The sequence below is a fragment of the Podarcis erhardii genome, assembly GCF_964252035.2.
Source record: "Podarcis erhardii genome assembly, chromosome: 6".
NCBI classification, from domain to species: Eukaryota; Metazoa; Chordata; class Lepidosauria; order Squamata; family Lacertidae; genus Podarcis; species Podarcis erhardii.
In genome coordinates this window covers 97,319,714-97,339,628 of record NC_138510.1, presented here as the reverse complement: position 1 = coordinate 97,339,628, position 19,915 = coordinate 97,319,714, and the positions used below count along the sequence as shown (strand labels likewise).

Genomic DNA, 19,915 nt, shown 5'->3' with positions numbered 1-19,915 from the left:
AATTTAAAAAGTGACTCTTCTGTTGCTTTCTGTATATCATTTGTAGGTGCTTTGGGATGCTTCTAAGTCCAGGTCGAAATGTCAAAAACAGTGAAATGCACTTACTGGATATGGCAAGTATTATTACTATATGTAACTAGTAGAGACACTGGGAATGCAGTACTTAATTTATTTTCTCTTAAAATAATTGCTGTGTTACAGTATCCAATATTAGTTATTGCAAAATCCACCTGAATGAACATATTTTAGACATAAGGACTTAAAACAGGGTGGAAATTGAAATCCCCATGCTTCTTAAAGGTAAGTGTTTCCTAGAATATGTCTCAGTAACGGTTTTGGTTCATCACAAATCCTCTGGAGTCTATTATTAGTTCATTTTATTGCATGAAGCTGAGCCCCTCATGAAAGAGGCTCACTTTCTTATGATTTTTCATGTGATGACCCAGAAGATATCACCACGGGCTTTCTTTTTTTGAAGCAGCTTTGCTGCTGAGCAAGGTCTCTTGCTTGATTCATATGCCAGGGTAGAATCATTCTCCCTCATTCCCTTAACAAAGTTGTTTATGGCTGGCTAGGATTGCTTACAAGTAATTATTGTGCTGTTCTTTGGAGTGAACGGCATTTGCAGCGAAGAGTATATGATTGTTGCAGAAGAAGGAAGGGGAATGAGAGGGTCCTTTCCCTAGAAAGGAACTGGGGGTGTGAAGACTCATAAGGGCAAAGATGAATGTTTCAAAAGAGGACCCTTAGATGAGATATTCAGCTGTGGCATGAACCTGGTATTCTGGTGGCTTCACATTTTTAATAATTGCCATACATGCCAGTGCTCTAGTTCAACTATCATTCTTGCCGCTCTCCTCATTCTTCGTATGTGCTGGTTGCCTGTGTGTATGTATGCGTGTGACTGTTTGAAATGCTGCATGTATGTGTGTTCCTATCATCCATTATCACATTAAAAAAATATTAAAACCCTTGCAAAAGTTTCTAAAACTGCTCAGGTGTATGTATATTTGGGTGTGAAAATATCAAAAGCAGAGCGAGTTATCAACACTAAGTTATCAACAGTCAGCTTCTGCTGCTGGCTTGCAGAATTGTTTCCTTTGCAAAAAAAATTAAAAAAAAGACCCTAGAGAGGTGTAGGTGTAGTTTGACACCTCTTTCAACTTGGCTCCACTACTCAACAAAAGTTACATTTGTCTTCCTAAAATACTTATTTTCTGACTCAGTTTTGCAGCGAGTTAAATACATTATGTCATAATATAATTATTAATAAGTCTTTGTACCAAGTTGAATAGTTCCTTGACACTATCAACATTTTCTGTACCTCTTCATACTATTAATTGTATGATGTGCCTTGGGCTGATTTGTGTGATATAATTGTGAACTGATTGTAAATTACACAACCAGACTGCTTAAATATTAGGATAGAAGCTGCTGTCACTATCCATTAGCATTATCTTCTAAAATATATAGTATTTGTTGTACCTAATTGTAATGGTTGTAAGGGGGTTACTTGTGCGTAAATTGCCTTCGGTTTAGTTTGATTGCTTGCCCAACCATGCTTAGGCTCACAGCTCGCCCTCCGTGACCTGTTAGTCACTTGCAGAATCTGTCAGTGGGCGTTTCTTGAACCTCTTCCAGCATAAAAGCTGTTTGACGCCAAGTCTCCGCCTATGTTCCCTGCGTGGAACTCGTCTGCGCAAGTAAGGGGAAGGCTGGGGCGTGCCAGCGCTCTCTCCACTAGATTCTGGTGAAAGGTCTCGGAGCCCTGTCACCAATTCCTCCATCTCCCTCTCTTCTCTACTGGTGTTACGCTGAATTCCTTCCCCCCTGCTGGTCCCCTCTCCGGCATCGCTCTGGAGCCCTGCCTCCGCCTCTCGCTCTGATGTCAGTTCCCTGACACTATTGCTCTGCTCCTACTTAATGCAGAAACAATAGTGAATTTCTGGCTGCTAGCTCCACATTCCACATGAAAGTACTTTTATGGAAATTGGAAATCATCTGGGAGTTGCTCTTCAACAACCCAGCTGGAGCTGGCAAGGCTAGCTTAAGTCATTTAAACTGTTTATGAGTAAATTTATACAGTTGCATCTTTATGGTAAGAACCATCAACTTTTCTGACGTTATTCTGCTGCACTAGCTGGGCAGATCTTATCACTGATACCATTATTTTCACAAGCATCTGGGGCCTGCAAACTCTATATGATTTGTACCTGAAATGTGCAGCTGGCAGCCAGAAGGGCAACATTTTGGCTTTATTTGTACGTACTAAGCTCCTACATTAAGTGGGAAAATTGCAGTTAAAGTTGCCTTACCAGAGGGTTGTTGAGATAAGCAATTGAAAATTTAGAGTTGATCTTTCTGAATATGATGTTTGTGTTCTTAGGAGTCCATGGGGAAAAGCTTTGATGGAAAAGCATATATTATTACTGGGATTTGGAATCCTAATACACCTACCTTTGTTGTACTGAATGAGGAAACTCCTAAGGGTAATTATGCATTTAAATGCTATTTGTCAACTTTTTGCTTTATATAATTGCCGGAGTGCAAGTGGGTTGAGTGTAACCTCCGGCACATGTATGGCACATGCTTCATGCACTAGATTGGACAATAGCACAACAGTGCTTTGACACTAGGTGTGCTGTGATTCAGTTTGAAAGTATGAAACCTATGTCAAGGGTTCAAATAAGAAAAGCAAGACAATTAGAGAATAATAATAATAATAATAATAATAATAATAATAATAATATTTATACCCCACCCATCTGGCTGGGTTTCCCCAGCCACTCTGGGCGGCTCCCAATCAGATGTTAAAAACAATACAGCGTTAAATATTAAAAACTTCCCTACACAGGGCTGCCTTCAGATGTCTTTTAAAAATAGGATAGCTGCTTATTTCCTTCACATCTGATGGGAGGGCGTTCCACAGGCCGGGCGCCACTACCGAGAAGGCCCTCTGACTGGTTCCCTGTAGCTTTGCTTCTCACAGTGAGGGAACCGCCAGAAGGCCCTTGGCGCTGGATCTCAGTGAACGATGGGGGTGGAGACGCTCCTTCAGGTATAACAGGACCGAGGTGGTTTAGGGCTTTAAAGGGAGGAAACACAAGAGGAAGAGAAATATCAGACATCAAAAGCTTGGGAGCAGTTTAAATGCTATTTAAACCTTTGCAAAAAAAGGAGACGTGAAGAGTTCCAGAAAAAGGGGATGGCGACTTAGAGGGTGGGGGTGGGGGGATGAAACAGTAGCAACTCATAGTTTAGATAAGAAAAAACTGTCAGAGTATTTTTTATCTTCTTTCCAATGTTACTAAATACCTTTATGCTGTAACAATTAATCATCAATTATTTTATGTGAAATCAAGCTCACTTTTTTGTACTACAGATAAGTGTGTGTACATGACTGTGGCAGTAGATATGGTGGTCACAGAAGTGGTGGAGCCAGTTCGTTTTCTGCTGGAGACACTTGTACGTGTGTATCCTGCGAATGAGCGCTTCTGGTATTTCAGCAGAAAAACTTTCACAGAAACATTCCACATGAAACTGAAACAGGTAATCCTTTTTTTCTTTTTCAGTCAACAAAGGTAAAAAACATATTTAAAAGACAATTCGAAATGATTCTTCTGCCCAACTGGAGCCCCCAGGTAAAATTTGGCCTCTAGAGGAATGGTGTTTGGCCTGCACTTGCCAACCCAGTAGCAAAAATGGGGCATCAAGGAGTGAATGTCTGTGTCTTTACAGCTAGTTGGCAGACTTTTGGGGGACTGCGAACTTGGCCTGCCACCTTCATCCCCTCCTTGGAGTGGCTTTTCAGGAAAATGTAGTGGCTGACCAAGACGTAAATTGTTGAAGTGGTTCAATTGCTGCAGTCCAGCAGAGGAATACCAAATGAGCATACAGTTTAAGATTCACTTGCAGATATTTAGCTTCACCTTCCATTATCAGAGGTAAATGGCACATTCCAGCCAGGCAAAGAAAGTCAAGGAGGTTGCAAAGCATGGTCATTTTAGGGCATCATCCTGTCCTAAGGGCAGTGGCAGACTTTGGGCTCTTCAGATTTCAGTGGTGCACTGCAACACTAAAATTTGGTGCTCCCCTGCCTCTTGTGCTCTATTCTACATCACTGTTGTGGCACCCCCTGAAATGCTGCCGCCCAGTGTGGACGAACCAGTCATGCTACCCTAAAACAACCTTTCTAAGGGCCAAACCGAGGTTTGGAGAGCCATAATTGCATGGGTGAATAAGGATATTTTGTTCTGTTTTGTTTTTAAATGGTTTCCAAGCCATAGAGGGTCAAAATCTGCACACAATCTGCAAATGTCATTGGAGCAATGGATGTACATTTTTCCTCTGCATGCTGCTTTCTACACACTCATACACCCTCTGCTATCCAGGCAGGCAAAAGAGCATTACCTGCAGAGAAAAGGTGCTGTTTGCGGAGAGTCCTGAGATAGAGAGGCTTCGAGGGCTTCATTTGGCCCCAGGGCCTGAAGTGCCACACCTCTGGCGTAATGGGTGGGAACTTGGGAGAAAATGAAACAGATTCTAAGAGTTCTGATTTAGATTATCCATATGACGTTCTACAGGACTCAATTTTATCCCCCATGTTGTTTAAAATCTAAATGGAACTGCTGAGTGGCATCATCCAGAATTTGGGACTACATTGTCAGTATGCTGATGACACACAGCTATCGTTCTCCTTTATATCTGCAGGTGTGGCAGTGGCTTTGCTGGGCAGATGTCTGCTTTAGTAATGGGCTGGATGAGAGCCAATTAGATGAAGCTCAATCCAGATAAGACTGAGTCAGTGTTAGTGGGTGATTCCTGGACTGGTTGGATGGGCGGTTGCCTGTTCTTGACAGGGTTACATTCTCTGAAGGAGCAAGTATGTTGGTTTCGGGTATGTCTGGGTCCATCACTGTCGCTTGAGGCTCAAGTGGCCTCGGTGGTACAGGGTGCCTTCCATCAGGTTTGGCTGGTGGCCCATCTATGCTTGTATCTAGACAGGGATAGCCTTATTTTCTGTTGCCTATACAGTGGTGCCTCGCAAGACGAAATTAATCCGTTCCGTGAGGCTCTTCGTATAGCGGTTTTTTCGTCTTGCGAAGCAAGCCCATTGACAGCTTAGCGGATTAGCGCTATTAGCGGTTTAGCGGCTTTTAGCGGATCAGCTGTTAAGCGGCTTATCAGCGGATCAGCTGATAAGCGGCTTAGGGCTTAGGAAAAGGGAGGGGGGAAGGGAAAAATCCCTGCAGGAACTCGCAAGACATTTTCGTTTTGCGAAGCGCCTCCAAAACGGAAAACCCTTTCGTCTAGCGGGTTTTCCGTCTTGCGAGGCGTTCGTCTTGCGGGGCACCACTGTATTCTGGTAACCCTTAGGTTAGATTACTGCAATTTGTTACACACTTTTGAAAACTGTTCAGAAACTGCAGCTAATGCAGAATTCAGCAGCTAGGTTACTCACTGGGGCAAGATGGCCTGAGCACATAACACCAATCCTGACCCAACTGCACTGGCTACCAGATAGTTTCTTGGCCTAATTCAGAGTTCTAATTTTGACCTATAAAGTATTTTGTGGCTCAGGACCCCAATACCCCAAAGGCCACCTCTCCCCATATGAACTGACCTGGACCCTGTGATTGTAATCTAAGACCCTTGTTTGTGTGCCCCCTTTACAGGAGGGCTGGAGGTGGCAACACGAGAAAGGGCCTTATCAGTGTAGGCTCCCTGCTTGTGGAATAGTTTCCTCAGGAGGCTTGCCTGGTGCCATTGCTGCATATCTTTAGGCACCAGGCAAAAACATTCCTTTTTCATAAGGCCTTTGACTTTTAATTACCTATGGTCTTTTTGTGTGGGTGGGATGTTTTAATCTGGTTGGCACCTGCCTGCTTTGGGAGACAATGGAGGAGTGCACCTTTGGGGTGAAGGCAAACTGCTGGAAGGGTACAGCACCTTCTGTGGTTGTAGAGACCGATACAGGAGTGACATGTTTTGTTGCAGCTGGGGCATCTGGTTGTGCTGCTGCAGATACAGCATGGTGTTTCTTCTGCCTGTCCTCCTCCCAGAGGTCATCCCTCCTCTGGTCACTGGTCATTGCTATGAATGTTGCCAGGCAGTTTTAAACAGTTTTTTTAAAAGTACTTTGGATTTTTGAAAATGCTGGCTTTTAATGTATATATGTGTTTGTGTGTTTTTTCTTAAAACATTGTAACTGATTTTGAGCTGCTTTGGCAAAGAAATGAACAATAAATTTAATTAATAACAGCAACAATAGGCTGAAATGTATTTGTCATATTTAGAGTGAAGAGAAAGGTCACCCAAATGCTGGAGATGCGATTTATGAAGTCTTGAGTCTGCACAGAGATTCTGAAAGAGAGGAAGAACCAGGCAGCCCATCACATGAGGATGACGCTAAAGAGGGTAGAGTTTACTTCAGTAATACCTGTACAGGCTGTAATGTATTCCATTAAATATAGCTCTTCCTAATTATGCTTGCCAGGGATGTACCTCAAATAGGAGAGATGCATAATTTCTGGGGGTAGCTGGTTATCCATAAATGCTGTTCGTTATCTCTGTCTTTTAATTCTCCTGGTGATGAATTGCTGTGTTAGCCCCCTGCATCCATCTTCCACTACAACCGCTACCTATCTCTGTAGGTAGTGGGCTGCAAACTGCTCCAGAGTAGATCCTGCTGATAGCAGAGATCAAGGTTGATATATGACGGAGCAGGTGTGATGAGAACTTGGATTGGTGGGACCTTTCATTTGCTTGAATACAAAGAGAACTGAGGCAGGCAGTGTAATATGGTGCTTGCCTTGAATCTGCTTTCTTGCACTCCTGTCCTTTGCCATCCACTTCCCCATCTCCAAGGAAGAAAAAATAATCTTACAGGGCTAGGATGGGTGTAGTTGGAATGGAATAAATAGATGGAATAGAGCTGCTGGGAGTTCTTAGAGATGTCTTCAGGAGAGACAGTTGCACTGCCACCACCCTGGCACACACTTTCTGCCAGGGATTCTGTGAACCAAACTACAATCCCTTAACTACATTAGTCTTATAAACTAATTTGTGTTCTGTCTTGTAGTACTTTTTTTTTTACAGAGTTATAAGAAGTGTGCAATGGAATTCGAATCTCTTGTGACCATGTTACTGATAAATATGTTCATGTCTTGGGTTTTTCCGATGTAGAGAGCGATAATGAACTCTCCAGTGGTACTGGTGATGTATCAAAGGATTGCCCAGAGAAGATCTTGTATTCATGGGGAGAATTGCTTGGAAGATGGTAAGAATTAATTAGAAATAATTTGCAAGAGAACTGAACAGTGACATATTAGAAAAGTAACTTTTTAAAAGACTTGAGCATAATTTACATAGGAGTTTATCTCACTCCATTTTTTTGGCGTAAAACTGAAAGCAAGAAAAAAACAGTACTTGGGGATTGGGAGAGAAGGTGGTGCTTGATGTGGTATCACATTTTTCATGCTTTGGGAAGCCTGTGGGAGATGCATAGTTCTGTCAATTTTCCTTTCGGCTTGCTGTGATTAGATGCCTGAATTACCCTGTCAGTACCTCTCTTTTCTATTAAAAGGGGGACTTGGTGCTGTCCGCATAGCCCTTGAGCCAGTGTCACCAACTGGACTCATGCACTTCAACCCCGCCTGGGCTAGGCGAGCTGGGTAGCACTTCCAGAGACCACCTTTTACACAGGAACAGGTCAAAGTGCTGTGGACTCACTGCTTAGAGTTGTGAGCACTGGATTCACTTCCACAATACAGTCGTCGCACAGCAGAGTATGGCAGAGTCTGGCAGTGTATACACGACTCGGAGAGCAGCTCTGTAGAATATCTTCTTTTATTCTATAACTACAACTATAATACAAAACTATATACAGAGCTAAATAGGTCTAAGCATAAATGAATGCTGCACTGAGTGTCTGCAGCTGCTCTTAGCAGCAACCTTATCTCTACACACGATCTCTAACACTCAGTCTCTCTCTCTCTCCGACACACTCACTGACTGACTGACTGACTGACTTGGTGCTGGAGCTGAATAAGTAGAAAGCAGAACACTGCTCCTCCTCTCTGGAGAATCAGCAGTCTCGTCAGGAGATTCTTGGATATGGGAGGGGTGAAATCTCAGGTGCATGGGCATTTATTTGTAAATAATTGGCTACTGAGAGACTTACAAATTGGTTATTCAAATTAGTTTAATCTCATGATTTGACGTCATTGACATGCAATTGTAATATGATCTAGCACCCTTCCTCAGTATAGTTTTTTAAGAACAGAAAACAGAAAAGAAGAGCCTTCTGAACCAGGCCAAGGGCCCATCTAGCTCAACATCTGGTTTTCGCAATGGCCAACCAGATACCTGTGGGAAACCGGCAAGCACAAGAGCAACCACCCACCCCATGGCTTCCAACAGCTGGTATTCAATCAATCAATCAATCAATCAATCAATCTTTATTATGGTTCAGAGACCCAACAAATTGTTACAAAGCAATGCACAATTTGGACAGCCTACCTCCAAGTTAAATAAGCATTTTGTTCAGACTTAAAGATAGGGATCATTGGTTCTTGCAACCACCGATAGAAACTTTGCCACTGCTAATGTTCTAGCATTTGTCCGGTCTTCCAATAGGAACCTGACATAGTGAGCCTCTGATTTTCCTGGAAAATGTACCAGCAAGGGTAATATCAGTTCAGCCCTGGCTTGCTCGTATTTCACACAGTGCAGCAAAATATGTTTTATAGAATCCATGTCTTGAGCACGCAAGCAAAGTCTGTCCTGGTAGGAAACTCCTCTCAACGTGCCATCCAACACTGCAGAAGGAAAAACGTTTAGTCTGGCTTTGGTGAATAACCTTCGATAATTTGGTACTGTCAGGTTTTTAATGTAAGATGTTAACTCAGCTGGTATTCAGAAGCGTTACTGCCTCCTGCCATGAAGGTAAAACATAGCCATTGTGCTTAGTAGCCGTTGATAGCCCTTATCCTCCATGAATTTGTCCAGTTGTTTTTCAAAAGCATCTGAGTTGGCGGCCATCACTGGTTTTTGTGGGAGCAAGTTCCATAGTTTAACAATGTGCTGTGTGAAGAAGTACTTTTTAAATCTGTCCTGAATCTTCCAACATTCGGCTTCATTGCATGTTCATGAGTCCTAGTGTTATGGGAGAGGAAGAAAAAACTTCTTATTTTATGATTTTCTGAACTTCTATCTTGTTGCCTCTAACTGGCCTTTCCTCTAAACTGAAAAGTCCCAGACGCTGCAAGAGTTGGGAATTGGACATATATTCTGATGTCAGAATATTAAGCTCTCCCTTTTGATATATACCATATTTTTCCGTGTATTGGACCAGGTTTTTAGACTCAAAAATCATGTCAAAAAACTGGGGTCGTCCAATACACGGATAGTGGCATGGGCCGGGGGAGAAGCAGGGCGCTGCCAGCCATTTGTTTGGCAGGAGCATGGCTTCCCCCGATGCCGCAGCAAGCCGGGAGCGATCTGGGGGCATTTCCTGCCCGCATCTGTGGGGGGGGGGGAGAAGCTGCTTGTTGGCGCAACTTCCCCCAATGCTGCTGTGTGCGGCGGGCGCTGCCTGGATCTTTTCCCCTGCATGGTGACATTGGGGGAGGTTGCGCTCCCACCCACGGGATGGCAGGCGGGAGCGCAAATTCCCCCGATGGCGCTATGTGCGGGAAACAGTCTAGGGAGTGTCTCCTTCCCACAGCTGCCTGGAGGGAGAGGCTCAACAACTTTGGGCCATCTCCCCATATTTTATTGAAATTGAGTCCCCCAAAATGGGGGAGTCCTTATACATGGGGGTATCCTATAGACAGAAAAATACGGTAAGTGCAGGCGTTCACCATTCCTACTGTCTTCTCATCACTAGGATAGTTGAGAATTTGTTATGGCAAATCTATTTTTCCTATTTTATATTAGAATATTTCAAAGTGACTTTCTGTAGAATGTGTGTGTATAATTTAGGCTTGCACTGTTCAAATAAGCAACAACTTTCCTACCTTTTTCTTAGGCATAGTAACCTTAGTGTGAGACCAAAAGGACTGTCTTCGCTGGTGAAGCGTGGTGTTCCAGAGGCATTAAGAGCTGAGGTATGGCAGTTACTAGCAGGATGCCATGATAACCAGGCGATGTTGGAAAAATACAGAATTCTCATCACAAAGGTGAGTCTTTCGATATGATGTATTTATATATTAAATCAGATCTCTCTGCATGTGCAACAATAGAGCTATATCGTAAAAAATAAGTGTAAAGAAATTTTCACTAGAATACTTTACTGCTTGCTGTGGGTACCCACAGATTTGATTCAATTAGGAATGAAACATGTGGCCTTGGTTATTGATACTGCATGGCATCTAATGTTCTGTGTAGATGCTAAAAACTGTGGTGTAGGTTTTTTCTAACAAACTTGTTCCTCCTCCTCTGAGACCCTTATTCTCCATGATAGCAAGGCTGTCACTTGGCTGCTTGTATAATTTTAAAAAGTTTAGCCTGGGTGTCTTACTGTCTCAGGCTCATACCTGCAGCCCTGAGGTCTAGTTCTATGCTGCTTAGTGTATTGCTGCTGTGCTCTTATGAATGGAAAAAGTTGACCTAAATGTTTAGGAGAACCACTGTGCTGTGTCCCTGATAAGACTCTCAATATACATGTACCCCAGGATTTTAATTCTTTTGGTATCTACCAGCTTTCAGCCTTTAAAGTTTTTATTGAAAGAGGGAGGGATCGAGATGTGATAGAAGCAGTTGATAGGTAGAGCTTTTCTTCTCTTTCACGTTCTGTAATTTTTCAGTTTACTTGATACCATTAACTATGGAATATTTCATTAGTACTATCAGGAGAAATATATTTTGATCCCAGTGGTACAGTAGACTTATGTTGACAGAAGTTCTGGGATTAATTTATCAGCAGTGGACTCTAATTTTAAAAAGTGGCTCATGTGATCATACTCTCACTGACTAGTATAAAAGAAAAGGATGTTTGCAAGAAGTATATCTATATTGTATATAAGCCAAATAATTCTTTTGCCCTTGTTTTCTATATGGGGATACCTTTTTAATTTGATTCCCTCCCCCTCTTTCTTTTTCCTTTCTCCTCCTGTGATGAGGCTGCATTTTAATTTAAATGTTTCAATATTTTAATGTTGTATTTTAATCTTGTTTTTAAGTTGTATTCATTCAACTTGTTTTTATTATTGCTTGTTAGCCGCCCTGAGCCCGGCCTTGGCTGGGGAGGGTGGGGTATAAATAAAAATTATTATTATTATTATTATTATTTAATATTAAATCTAATACTGTTTAGAATATTCCACTTTCACAGTGATAGTTTTTTGCATATATGCAGTTGGATAGCTTTAACACACACTTACACAATCCAGTGAGCTTTTGACTGTCTCTCTCTCTCTTAATACATTTTTTTAATCTGAATATCCATTTATTGATAAATTGGTTTTAGTATATTTTAAAACTTTTTTATAATTGATTTTATAATATAGAGTTGAAATTCTGTTTTGAAAGTTATTACCTATACAGAATTTAGGTGAACAAGGTTATTAATCTAATAAATTCAGCAGAGAAAGATATAACTAAGTGTGTCGTTCATTTAGCACCAACAATATTCCTGGCACTGTAGAAAGTATGTTGCTAGCTATACCTAAGACTGAAGTAACATGGATTAAGCGCAAGTAAAAGAAGGATAAAATTCCCAGTGGATTGAGGGCAAAGATAGTTAGGAAATAATAGTTGGCAGGTACAGGTTACACAAAAGCTTAGTTTAGATGGGGGACTGGAAACAAATTGCAGGGTGTACACACTCCCTCTACCCACTCCATTCTTGCATAGCTTCCTTTTCCATTTTTTTGTTTAGTGCTAGGTGAAGTTAGCTGTGTAGTTGGGACTGGAATCCAGTGTATATGACAAGCACTGTGTAATGTAATGATACCTGCCAGTTCCCAGCAATAATCTTGCTTATCTATTTTGGGGTAGCTGGTGTTCCATATATAACACATTGCAGTAGTACAACTCACAGCTCCCCAGCACATGGATAACTGTCACAAAGCTCTCTCTAATCCTTTAGTATTGTAGCTTATATATAAGCAAAACATGATAAAACGTGCTCTGTGCCACTAAGGCTGTTGTGTGCCTCAAGTGAACAGAGCTGGATCTAAGATTACCTCTAACTATGGACCTAAGGGAAGTGTAAGAACCCTGGCCAAAATAGGCCGTATTTTGCCTAATTACTGTGTTGGCCTGAATATAAGATGCATCCGCAAATAAGCCACACCTTTATAATTCAAGGCTTATTTGTGGGCGTGGCCCGCCTTCTGGTACTACCTCCCCAAGCTGGCACCGGGGGAGGCTTGGGAGCGGTGGGCAGGCTGTGCATCGTTGCCCCGTGCTCCTGGGCTACTGGGGGGGGGGGAAGAGTTGGAGCCACACGGTAAGGTTGTGAATATAAGCTGCACTTTCACTTATATTTGGGGCAATTCGGTAGATGGACAAACAACTCATAAACAGTCCTTGTCTGCCTTAAGTCTCTTTGTTGGCCTTCCAGCTCTCATTACTGTGTTCAAGCATTAGTTCAGAACCTCTACTGCCTTACCTGCTTTAGATGAAAAGGAGACATAAAATTCTAAGTGGATTTGAGGTAGCTGAAAGGTGTTCCAAACTGAAGTTGTAATATTGGCAAAGCAGAAATTAAACTTTGCTAAAAAATATACTGCCCACACAATGCTGCTTGCTTGCTCAGGTCAGCTGGAGAGAGACTAAAGTTAGTACCATCACTGTCTGAAGTGCAGTTGATGAGGATACAATTGGCCATGTGGGATCCCAAATGTTTGAGGACAAGAAGGCCAGTTAATGAACAATGGTTGCAGGATTTTTGTTGTCGGTTGCCTTTTGCCAGCACTGTATTTCCTCATCCCCTCCAATGAGAACCTGGCAATGGGGAGTTGGGCAGTGCCGAGTTTCATTCTGTGTCATCGGTGTTTTGTTGCACACTATTATTATTATTATTATTTCATTTCTATACCGTTTTATATTTTTAAGAAAACAACTAATATAGGTTTACAACCTAACCTACATTAAAACATCAAAAAAGAAAAAGAAAAAAATCCAGAAGAATACATTACAGAAGAAATTCAAATATAAAGTATACATTCAAAGCAACATAACCGGAAAGTAAAATATTATCTGAAAGATTTCAGTATAAAACATTACAAAGGTGGTCAACTGCAGAACGCACATTTAATGCAGCAAAGTTGACAACAACTACAATTTTATCTTAAACATTTCAAAAGAGAACATTGCTAAAGGAAGTGAAATATAAAATGCACATTTAAAACAACATAATCAGCAAGAGAATAAAATTAAAATACAATCATAAACATACAGCATATCTGCTGCTGTAGGTAAGATGGTCTCTGAGCTCTTCAGCAGCCTCACCTTTAAGATGGTCTCTGAGCTCTTCAGCAGCCTCACCTTTTGCAGCTGGAGTCAATCAGGGCCCTGCCATCCCATGATTCATGATTCATGCTTCCTGTTTTTGGACCAGCCCTTTTGTATGATGCAGTTCTGCCCTTAGCAGCAGACAGTGGGGTTGGACTGGAGAGACATGGATTCATTCCCATCACACCCAAGATGCTTTCTGGCCAATCTTCAACCATCAGTCTGGCAAAGCACATAGCGTTTTAGGAATGAAATTAGGCTTTATGTTGCCTTGAACTTTTTGGTTGAAGGGTGAGATTTCTTGATCCCTCCCTCCCTCCGTCCCTCCCGCTCTCTCTCTCTGCTGTTGTTGATTCTTGCCAGTCAAACCTTTTCCCTTTTTGAATAACTTCCTGTATTTTTCTTTGTTATCGGATGCTTCTAGCTTTCCCTACTTTTTGAAAACAGCAATGTTGTTATCACAAGTAATGTCCACACTTTTGAAATCTCATGAGAAGCTGAAGGATTTTGAATTGGAGATCTGATGCAGACTGAGTCACATTTTAGCTAATCAGAGTGTAGTATATGTATTAAACCCTAGAATGAATCCTAGTATATAATAAAAACTCTGTGTTAGAATCTGAAACAAAAAAAATGTTTTCTTATTCAGTGTTTTGATACATGTTTGCTTTGTTCAACACCTATTATTCTGTAGCACTGAAGACGTGTATTAATTCTGCTCTCTATAGGAGATTTTATAAAACAATATGTGTAGGTCTTTTGAAAGTTGAGTCATAGAAGTTGGCTGAGATTGATTTGATTTTTCTACTTTTGACTGCTTTTAAGATCCCAGTTGCCATAACAACTTTATTACCTATTTTTTTCTCTAGCAAATCAGTTGCCATAACAATAAAATACAGCTTTATGAATGTGACCGCATTTCTTTTTGACATTCTTCATTTTTATAGAAATACCTCGTGGTTGGGGGTTGTGTATGTTTCTTAAAATATTAAGCCTTCAATCTAGCATTCTGCATATTCCTGGGTGAATCTCACTGAAGCCAATGTCTATCCAACTGTGTATTTTCCTGTTTCTTTCCAAGCCATCACTTGGACATTATGAAATGAATCTCTTCATATAATCTATAGGCCAGGAAAGGGGCATATGGCACAGGCAGTTAGTGACTCTTCTGTGTGCCAGCCCCTCCTCCAACTTGGGGAATTCGGTTGTCCTGTTAGCCAGCCCTTGAGTCTGCAGTTGTTGTTGCTGAATCCCAGGTTGGCTCTGAGTAAGATTCGCCCCCATCCATGATCTGATTATGGATGAGAAGGCTGATTGTGGTCTGTACCACTGAGACCTGGGTGAGTAAGCAGGGTGGAGTGGGTCTCCCCCAGCTGTGCCCACCTGGATACTTGGTGCACAATCAGGGCAGACTTGAGGGTCCAGGAGCGGAGGTTGCTGTGTCTATAGAGATTCCATTTCCCTTTCAGGCTCTCTGTCCAGTTGTGAGGGGGATCTAGAATGTGTGCTCCTGGCATTGGGTTATTAGGACAGATTAGAGATTCTGCTGGTTTACTAGATGGATGGCAGCTTGCCTGCTCTTGATGGAGTTACACTCCCTCTAAAGGAGCGAGTACATAGCTAGTGGGTACTTCAGGATTCTTTGCTGTTGCTTGAGGCTCAGGTGGCCTTAGTGGCGTGGAGTGGAGTGGGTCATGTAAAGCTGATGTTACCTGTGTTTTCTTTGTAGCATAGGAGTCCCATAGCTATTAATTTTTAATATTGCTAGATCTTCTTCATTGTACTTGTATAATTAAGATAAGCAGTGCATTGCATTGCAACCTAATTGAATTGCATGTGATGGAGGACATCTGTTATGGTTCTGTCTCTTAAAGTCGGTGTGGCATGCAATCTCATGTTTAAGTATTCAACAGTCAGGATTATGACCTGCTTAACTGAACTAATATTGGGGTGACTCCAGGGGTTCAGCCTGGCTCTGCCCTGTCTGGATATCACACCTTGCACAAGCCAGGCTCAAGCTCAGCTAGTTGCTGCTAGCTCATGTAGCTCACTTTTATGTGAAAAGTGGACATTTTGTGTCTTGCATGTCCTCCGCTCCCTTTGCTCAAAGTCATCCTTGTCTGTTCTCTTTTGCCTTCCCCGTCTGACTCAACTTATTTCGTCATATAGACCAATTTCCACAAGTTATATGGATTGTTAATATTCCCATAATTATTGACAATGTTGTTCCAAACACAGATTTCCAACAGGTCAATAAAGTATGATATAATATATTTTTGTTACCTGTTTTCTATCGTTTCTGGGGTAGAAAAATACTCTGCAAGTACTCTTAGATATGTTTTACATTGTGGTGTTTGATTTGCAACATTTTGTGTTCCAATATGTTGTGACCTGCCTTGGAAGAGGTAACCCTGAAAGGCAGCCTATACAGTGGTGCCCCGCAAGACGAATGCCTCGCTAGACGAAAAACGCGCAAGACGAAAGGGTTTTTCGTTTCTTGAGTTGCTTCGCAAGACAAATTTCCCTATGGGCTTGCTTCGCAAGACGAAAACGTCTTGCGGGTTTGCTTCCTTTTCCTTAAAGCCGTTAATACCCGGGGAATCCGTGCTCCGCAAGACGAAAAAATCGCAAGACGAAGCAACTCGCGGAATGAATTAATTTCGTCTTGCGATGCACCACTGTACATAATAAAATGAAAAAAGCGATACCAGATTCATTGTGACTAATAATGTATCTCTGTATGGACACAGCAAAATTAACTTCATACAGTATTCTTGATTCTAAATCCATGAAAGCACACAATACAAATTCATACACTGCTAGCTGTAACTTGGCCACTTTCCTCCTGAGTAGTTGAAACAGACATACACCGTCTGGGGCTTTAAATCCAGTGTGGCCCCATTTTGATTGGTTCTCTTGCTACCAGTCAGCAGTTTCATGCTGGTCACCAGCAGCTTGGATAACACATTTACTTCGGATTTATTCTTTTAATATTCCCAGCTTTGCTACCGACTTCAGAGGAGTGGCAGCTCTCTTCTGTGCCCTTTGGCCTCTTGCTCAGTCCTCCAAGGCACTTTGATATTACTGTTACCAGATTAATAGCAGTATGTCAGCTTCTGACAGTTTCCAATATTATTTCTACTAATTTATCACTGAGCCTTAAAACTTGCTGTGTATCACATCAAAAATGCGGCAACAGAAACATACGATAAACTTCAAAGAAACTATTTTTCAACCACGTCTGTCTAGCCAGTGCTTCCCTACAAGGCCCTCTTACCCATAGGCGCTAGGGGTGCGGGGCACCCGGGCGCTGGGCTCTCAGGGGCGCCAGGCCGAGAGTCCGGGGCCCGAGAGTTGAGTCCGGGGAAGAGCCCGCCCGTCGGTTGGAGTGCCGTGGCGGGCTCTTCTACTGCAGGCAGCTCTGCACCGTGAGTTCGGGGGCGACTGAGCCAGCAAGATGCTGAGGTGGCCGGCCGGCCGGCTCTAGCCTCCTGCACGCTCGGGACTGGGCAACCTGGGGGGGGGGCGGGCACCGGGTGGATCTTTGCACCCCAGTGCCGCATATGCTTAAGACAGCCCTGCTTCCCCATGAAGGCCTTGGGAAATGCTTATTTGTACCAACTTATTATACCAACAAGGTGTCATATGAAAGCCCATGGCAAGTATTGGCTGGGATTGTGCTATGTGGGTTTCAGCAATTTAAAATTCTGACTCCTCCTCACTATTATGCTATGTTAGATTTGGTTCTAAAGAAGAGAGTCATTTCAGTTGAGGCTTTTGGAGGGTGCAAGGAGTTTCAGTGTGTGTTTGTGTGGGACTTGAAGAATCTTAGTGCATAAATTCATATATAGATTTTGGATCTCAGGTATGAAGTTTAATTAAACAGATGTAGCTAAATAACTTTTAATTCCAGTTCTGATGTGTTCTGTGTTCCAGGCATGTCCAAAGTCCGTTTTGGGGGCCTAATCTGGCCCACTAGTTGGTTTAATCTGGCCCCTGTGGCAGTTTATTTTCTGGGGTAAAATCCTTAAAAAACTTCAATCCTAGAAAAGGTCAACAACTTTGGTTGGCTCTTTGGTCTGTCCTCACGGCCCTTCACTTCATCAAATCAGGCCCTCTTTGAAAAAAGTTTGGACACCACTGGCATACGGGAACCTTTCACAGAGCTGTACTGACTTGTATCATAGCAAACAAGGCAGTTAAAACTGGAGAGCCTGTGACACCTCTTTCTCTACCAGTGATATTACAAGATATCAAACACATGCTGCCAGGTGGTGTTTGCAGCCTGTGGGCTCTAAACATGCTAATATTATTACAGTATGCTAGCTCAAGTGAAGCTTAGTATGAAAACTGGCTTCATACTTAACGAGTGCCTTTGGAAGTTGAACTGGTGCGAAATAAAGTTACAAATTTTATTGGTAAAAACTATTTAAAAATACAAAGTAAAACCACCAAATCAGAATGGCAGAAAGAATACCACCCAGTCTCTCCCATCCCCTGGCTGAAGGGCTGGGGTGTGTGTTAGTATGATGTGCAGGATTCACCAACTGGCAGAGGAAGGTGGGGGGCGTGTGCACAGCTCCGGGTGTCATCCCTAAGCGGGGGTGACATTTGGTGCTCTGCCCGCCCACGACTCGGACTCCCACGCCTACCACGAGCTGTCGGGGGAAGGGGCGGAGGAAACTGCTGCGCCGCTTTGCCGGTTCCTTCCTCTCCCCTTCCCACTCGCCTGCCTCCTTCCTGTCCTCTCCCCTGCCTGCCTGCCTCCTCCAGCCGGGAGCACGTGCAGCAGCTCCCCCCTTCCCCTGACAGCTGCTGGTAGGCGTGGTTGTCACAGCTGCTCCTGACTGGAGGAGACAGGCAGGCAGGGGAGAGGACGGGAAGGAGGCAGGCAAGCGGGAAGGGGAGAGGAAGGAAGCGGGATCAGTGGGTGCGTGTGCAGCTATCCCGCGCCTGGGAGGGCACCCTCCGTGCCCCTGGGGAGCATGTGCCTGTGCCCCTCAGGGATGTGCCTGCCTGGACAGCGCGGGCATATGTTCCACCACTGGATTCACCCCCACCCAACCAGCGGAAAGGAGTGGAGGCCCTAGCTTTGCCCTAGCACATGGAGACCCACTGCTGGTAGTAGCCAAAAAGGTAAAGGGCGCACTCTTACCTTAATGTCTCTGCTATCTGCATTTGTGGCTTCTCATAATCTGTGTTTGGAAGAATTCTACTACATGTGTCTTTCATATTTTTTTTATTTATTAAAGTATTCATATATTAAAGGTAAAGGGACCCCTGACCGTTAAGTCCAGTCGCAGATGACTCTGAGGTTGCGGCGCTCATCTCGCTTTACTGGCTGAGTGAGCCAGCATTTGTCCACATACAGCTTCTGGGTCATGTGGCCAGCATGACTAAGCCGCTTCTGGTGAACCAGAGCAGTGCACGGAAACGCCGTTTACCTTCCCGCCGGAGCGGTACCTACCGTATTTTTCGCTCTATAACACGCACCCAACCATAACACGCACGTAGTTTTTAGAGGAGAAAAACAAGAAAAAAAAATTCTAAACGAAACAGTGGATGTACGATTTTTGTGGCTCATGCTGTGGCCACAGACATGTGATCTGACAGTGAGTTTGGAGTAGCCCAATGCAAAAATCCTGAGGATCCATGTGGATCCATGCTTTGTAACCACGTTTTTGCACCACTGCGGCCCCAGGCAACAGTGGGTGCGTGATTTTTTTGGTGCAAGATGTAGCCATGGACATGCTATGTGATCTGATGGTGAATTTGGGGTGACCCAGTGCAAAAATCCTGAGGATCCATGTGGATCCGTGCTTTGTAACCACGTTTTAAGTGGGGAGGGAAGGAAAAGCACTCAAGGGACAAGGAGTACGCGTGGGGTGTATGGAGAAGGATGCTGCTAATAATGCAGGCGAGGGGTTTAAGGGGAGAAGAAGCACGCGTGGGGTGGGTGGAGTAGGAGGCTGCTAATAATGAAGAAGGGGGGTATAAGGGGAGAAGGCTCCTCTCCTCTCCCACTTTGCTCCTTTAAAGCAAGCAGGCTCTGCTTTTCTCCCTCCTCCCTGCTCATCCCCGGCTTAGCGAGCTGAAAAACTTTGCTGCTATGTAGCGAGCTGAGTGGGGAGGAGAGAGGGACAGAGAGCTTGCTTGCTTTTAAGGAACCAACCGGACAGGAGCTGCTTACACTCGTGTAAGCGGCTCCTCTCCTCTCCCGCTTTGCTCCTTTAAAGAAGCAGGCTCTCTGTCCCTCTCTCCTCCCCACTCAGCAGCTCTTCTCCCGCTTTGCTGTTTCAAAGCGAGCCACAGAGGAGGGAAGGAAGGGGAACCATGGATCCTTTGCTCACAACTGCAGCAGATTCCCCCCCCCCCGCCACCCGTAGGCATTCCCTCCATAACACGCACAGACATTTCTCCTTACTTTCTAGGAGGAAAAAAGTGAGTGTTATGG

At 43.5% G+C, this 19,915-nt stretch overlaps 1 protein-coding gene and 1 long non-coding RNA gene across 4 annotated transcripts in view; one reads left to right on the top strand and one right to left on the bottom strand.

Annotated features, from left to right (window-relative positions):
• Positions 1-19,388, bottom strand: part of LOC309343556 — a 151,548-nt gene extending 132,160 nt beyond the window's left edge. The window contains exon 1 of the long non-coding RNA XR_014157337.1: positions 18,929-19,388. This is a non-coding gene — a long non-coding RNA (uncharacterized lncRNA). The remainder of the gene's footprint in view (positions 1-18,928) is intronic.
• The window catches only part of RABGAP1L (RAB GTPase activating protein 1 like), a 140,419-nt gene that overhangs the window by 12,217 nt on the left and 108,287 nt on the right, over positions 1-19,915 (top strand). For all 3 annotated transcript variants that reach the window (XM_081865142.1, XM_081865144.1, XM_081865143.1), the window contains exons 8-13: positions 47-113; positions 2,387-2,489; positions 3,383-3,549; positions 6,297-6,417; positions 7,186-7,279; positions 10,031-10,181. In XM_081865142.1, coding sequence (XP_081721268.1) covers positions 47-113; positions 2,387-2,489; positions 3,383-3,549; positions 6,297-6,417; positions 7,186-7,279; positions 10,031-10,181 — 703 coding nt within the window. The remainder of the gene's footprint in view (positions 1-46; positions 114-2,386; positions 2,490-3,382; positions 3,550-6,296; positions 6,418-7,185; positions 7,280-10,030; positions 10,182-19,915) is intronic.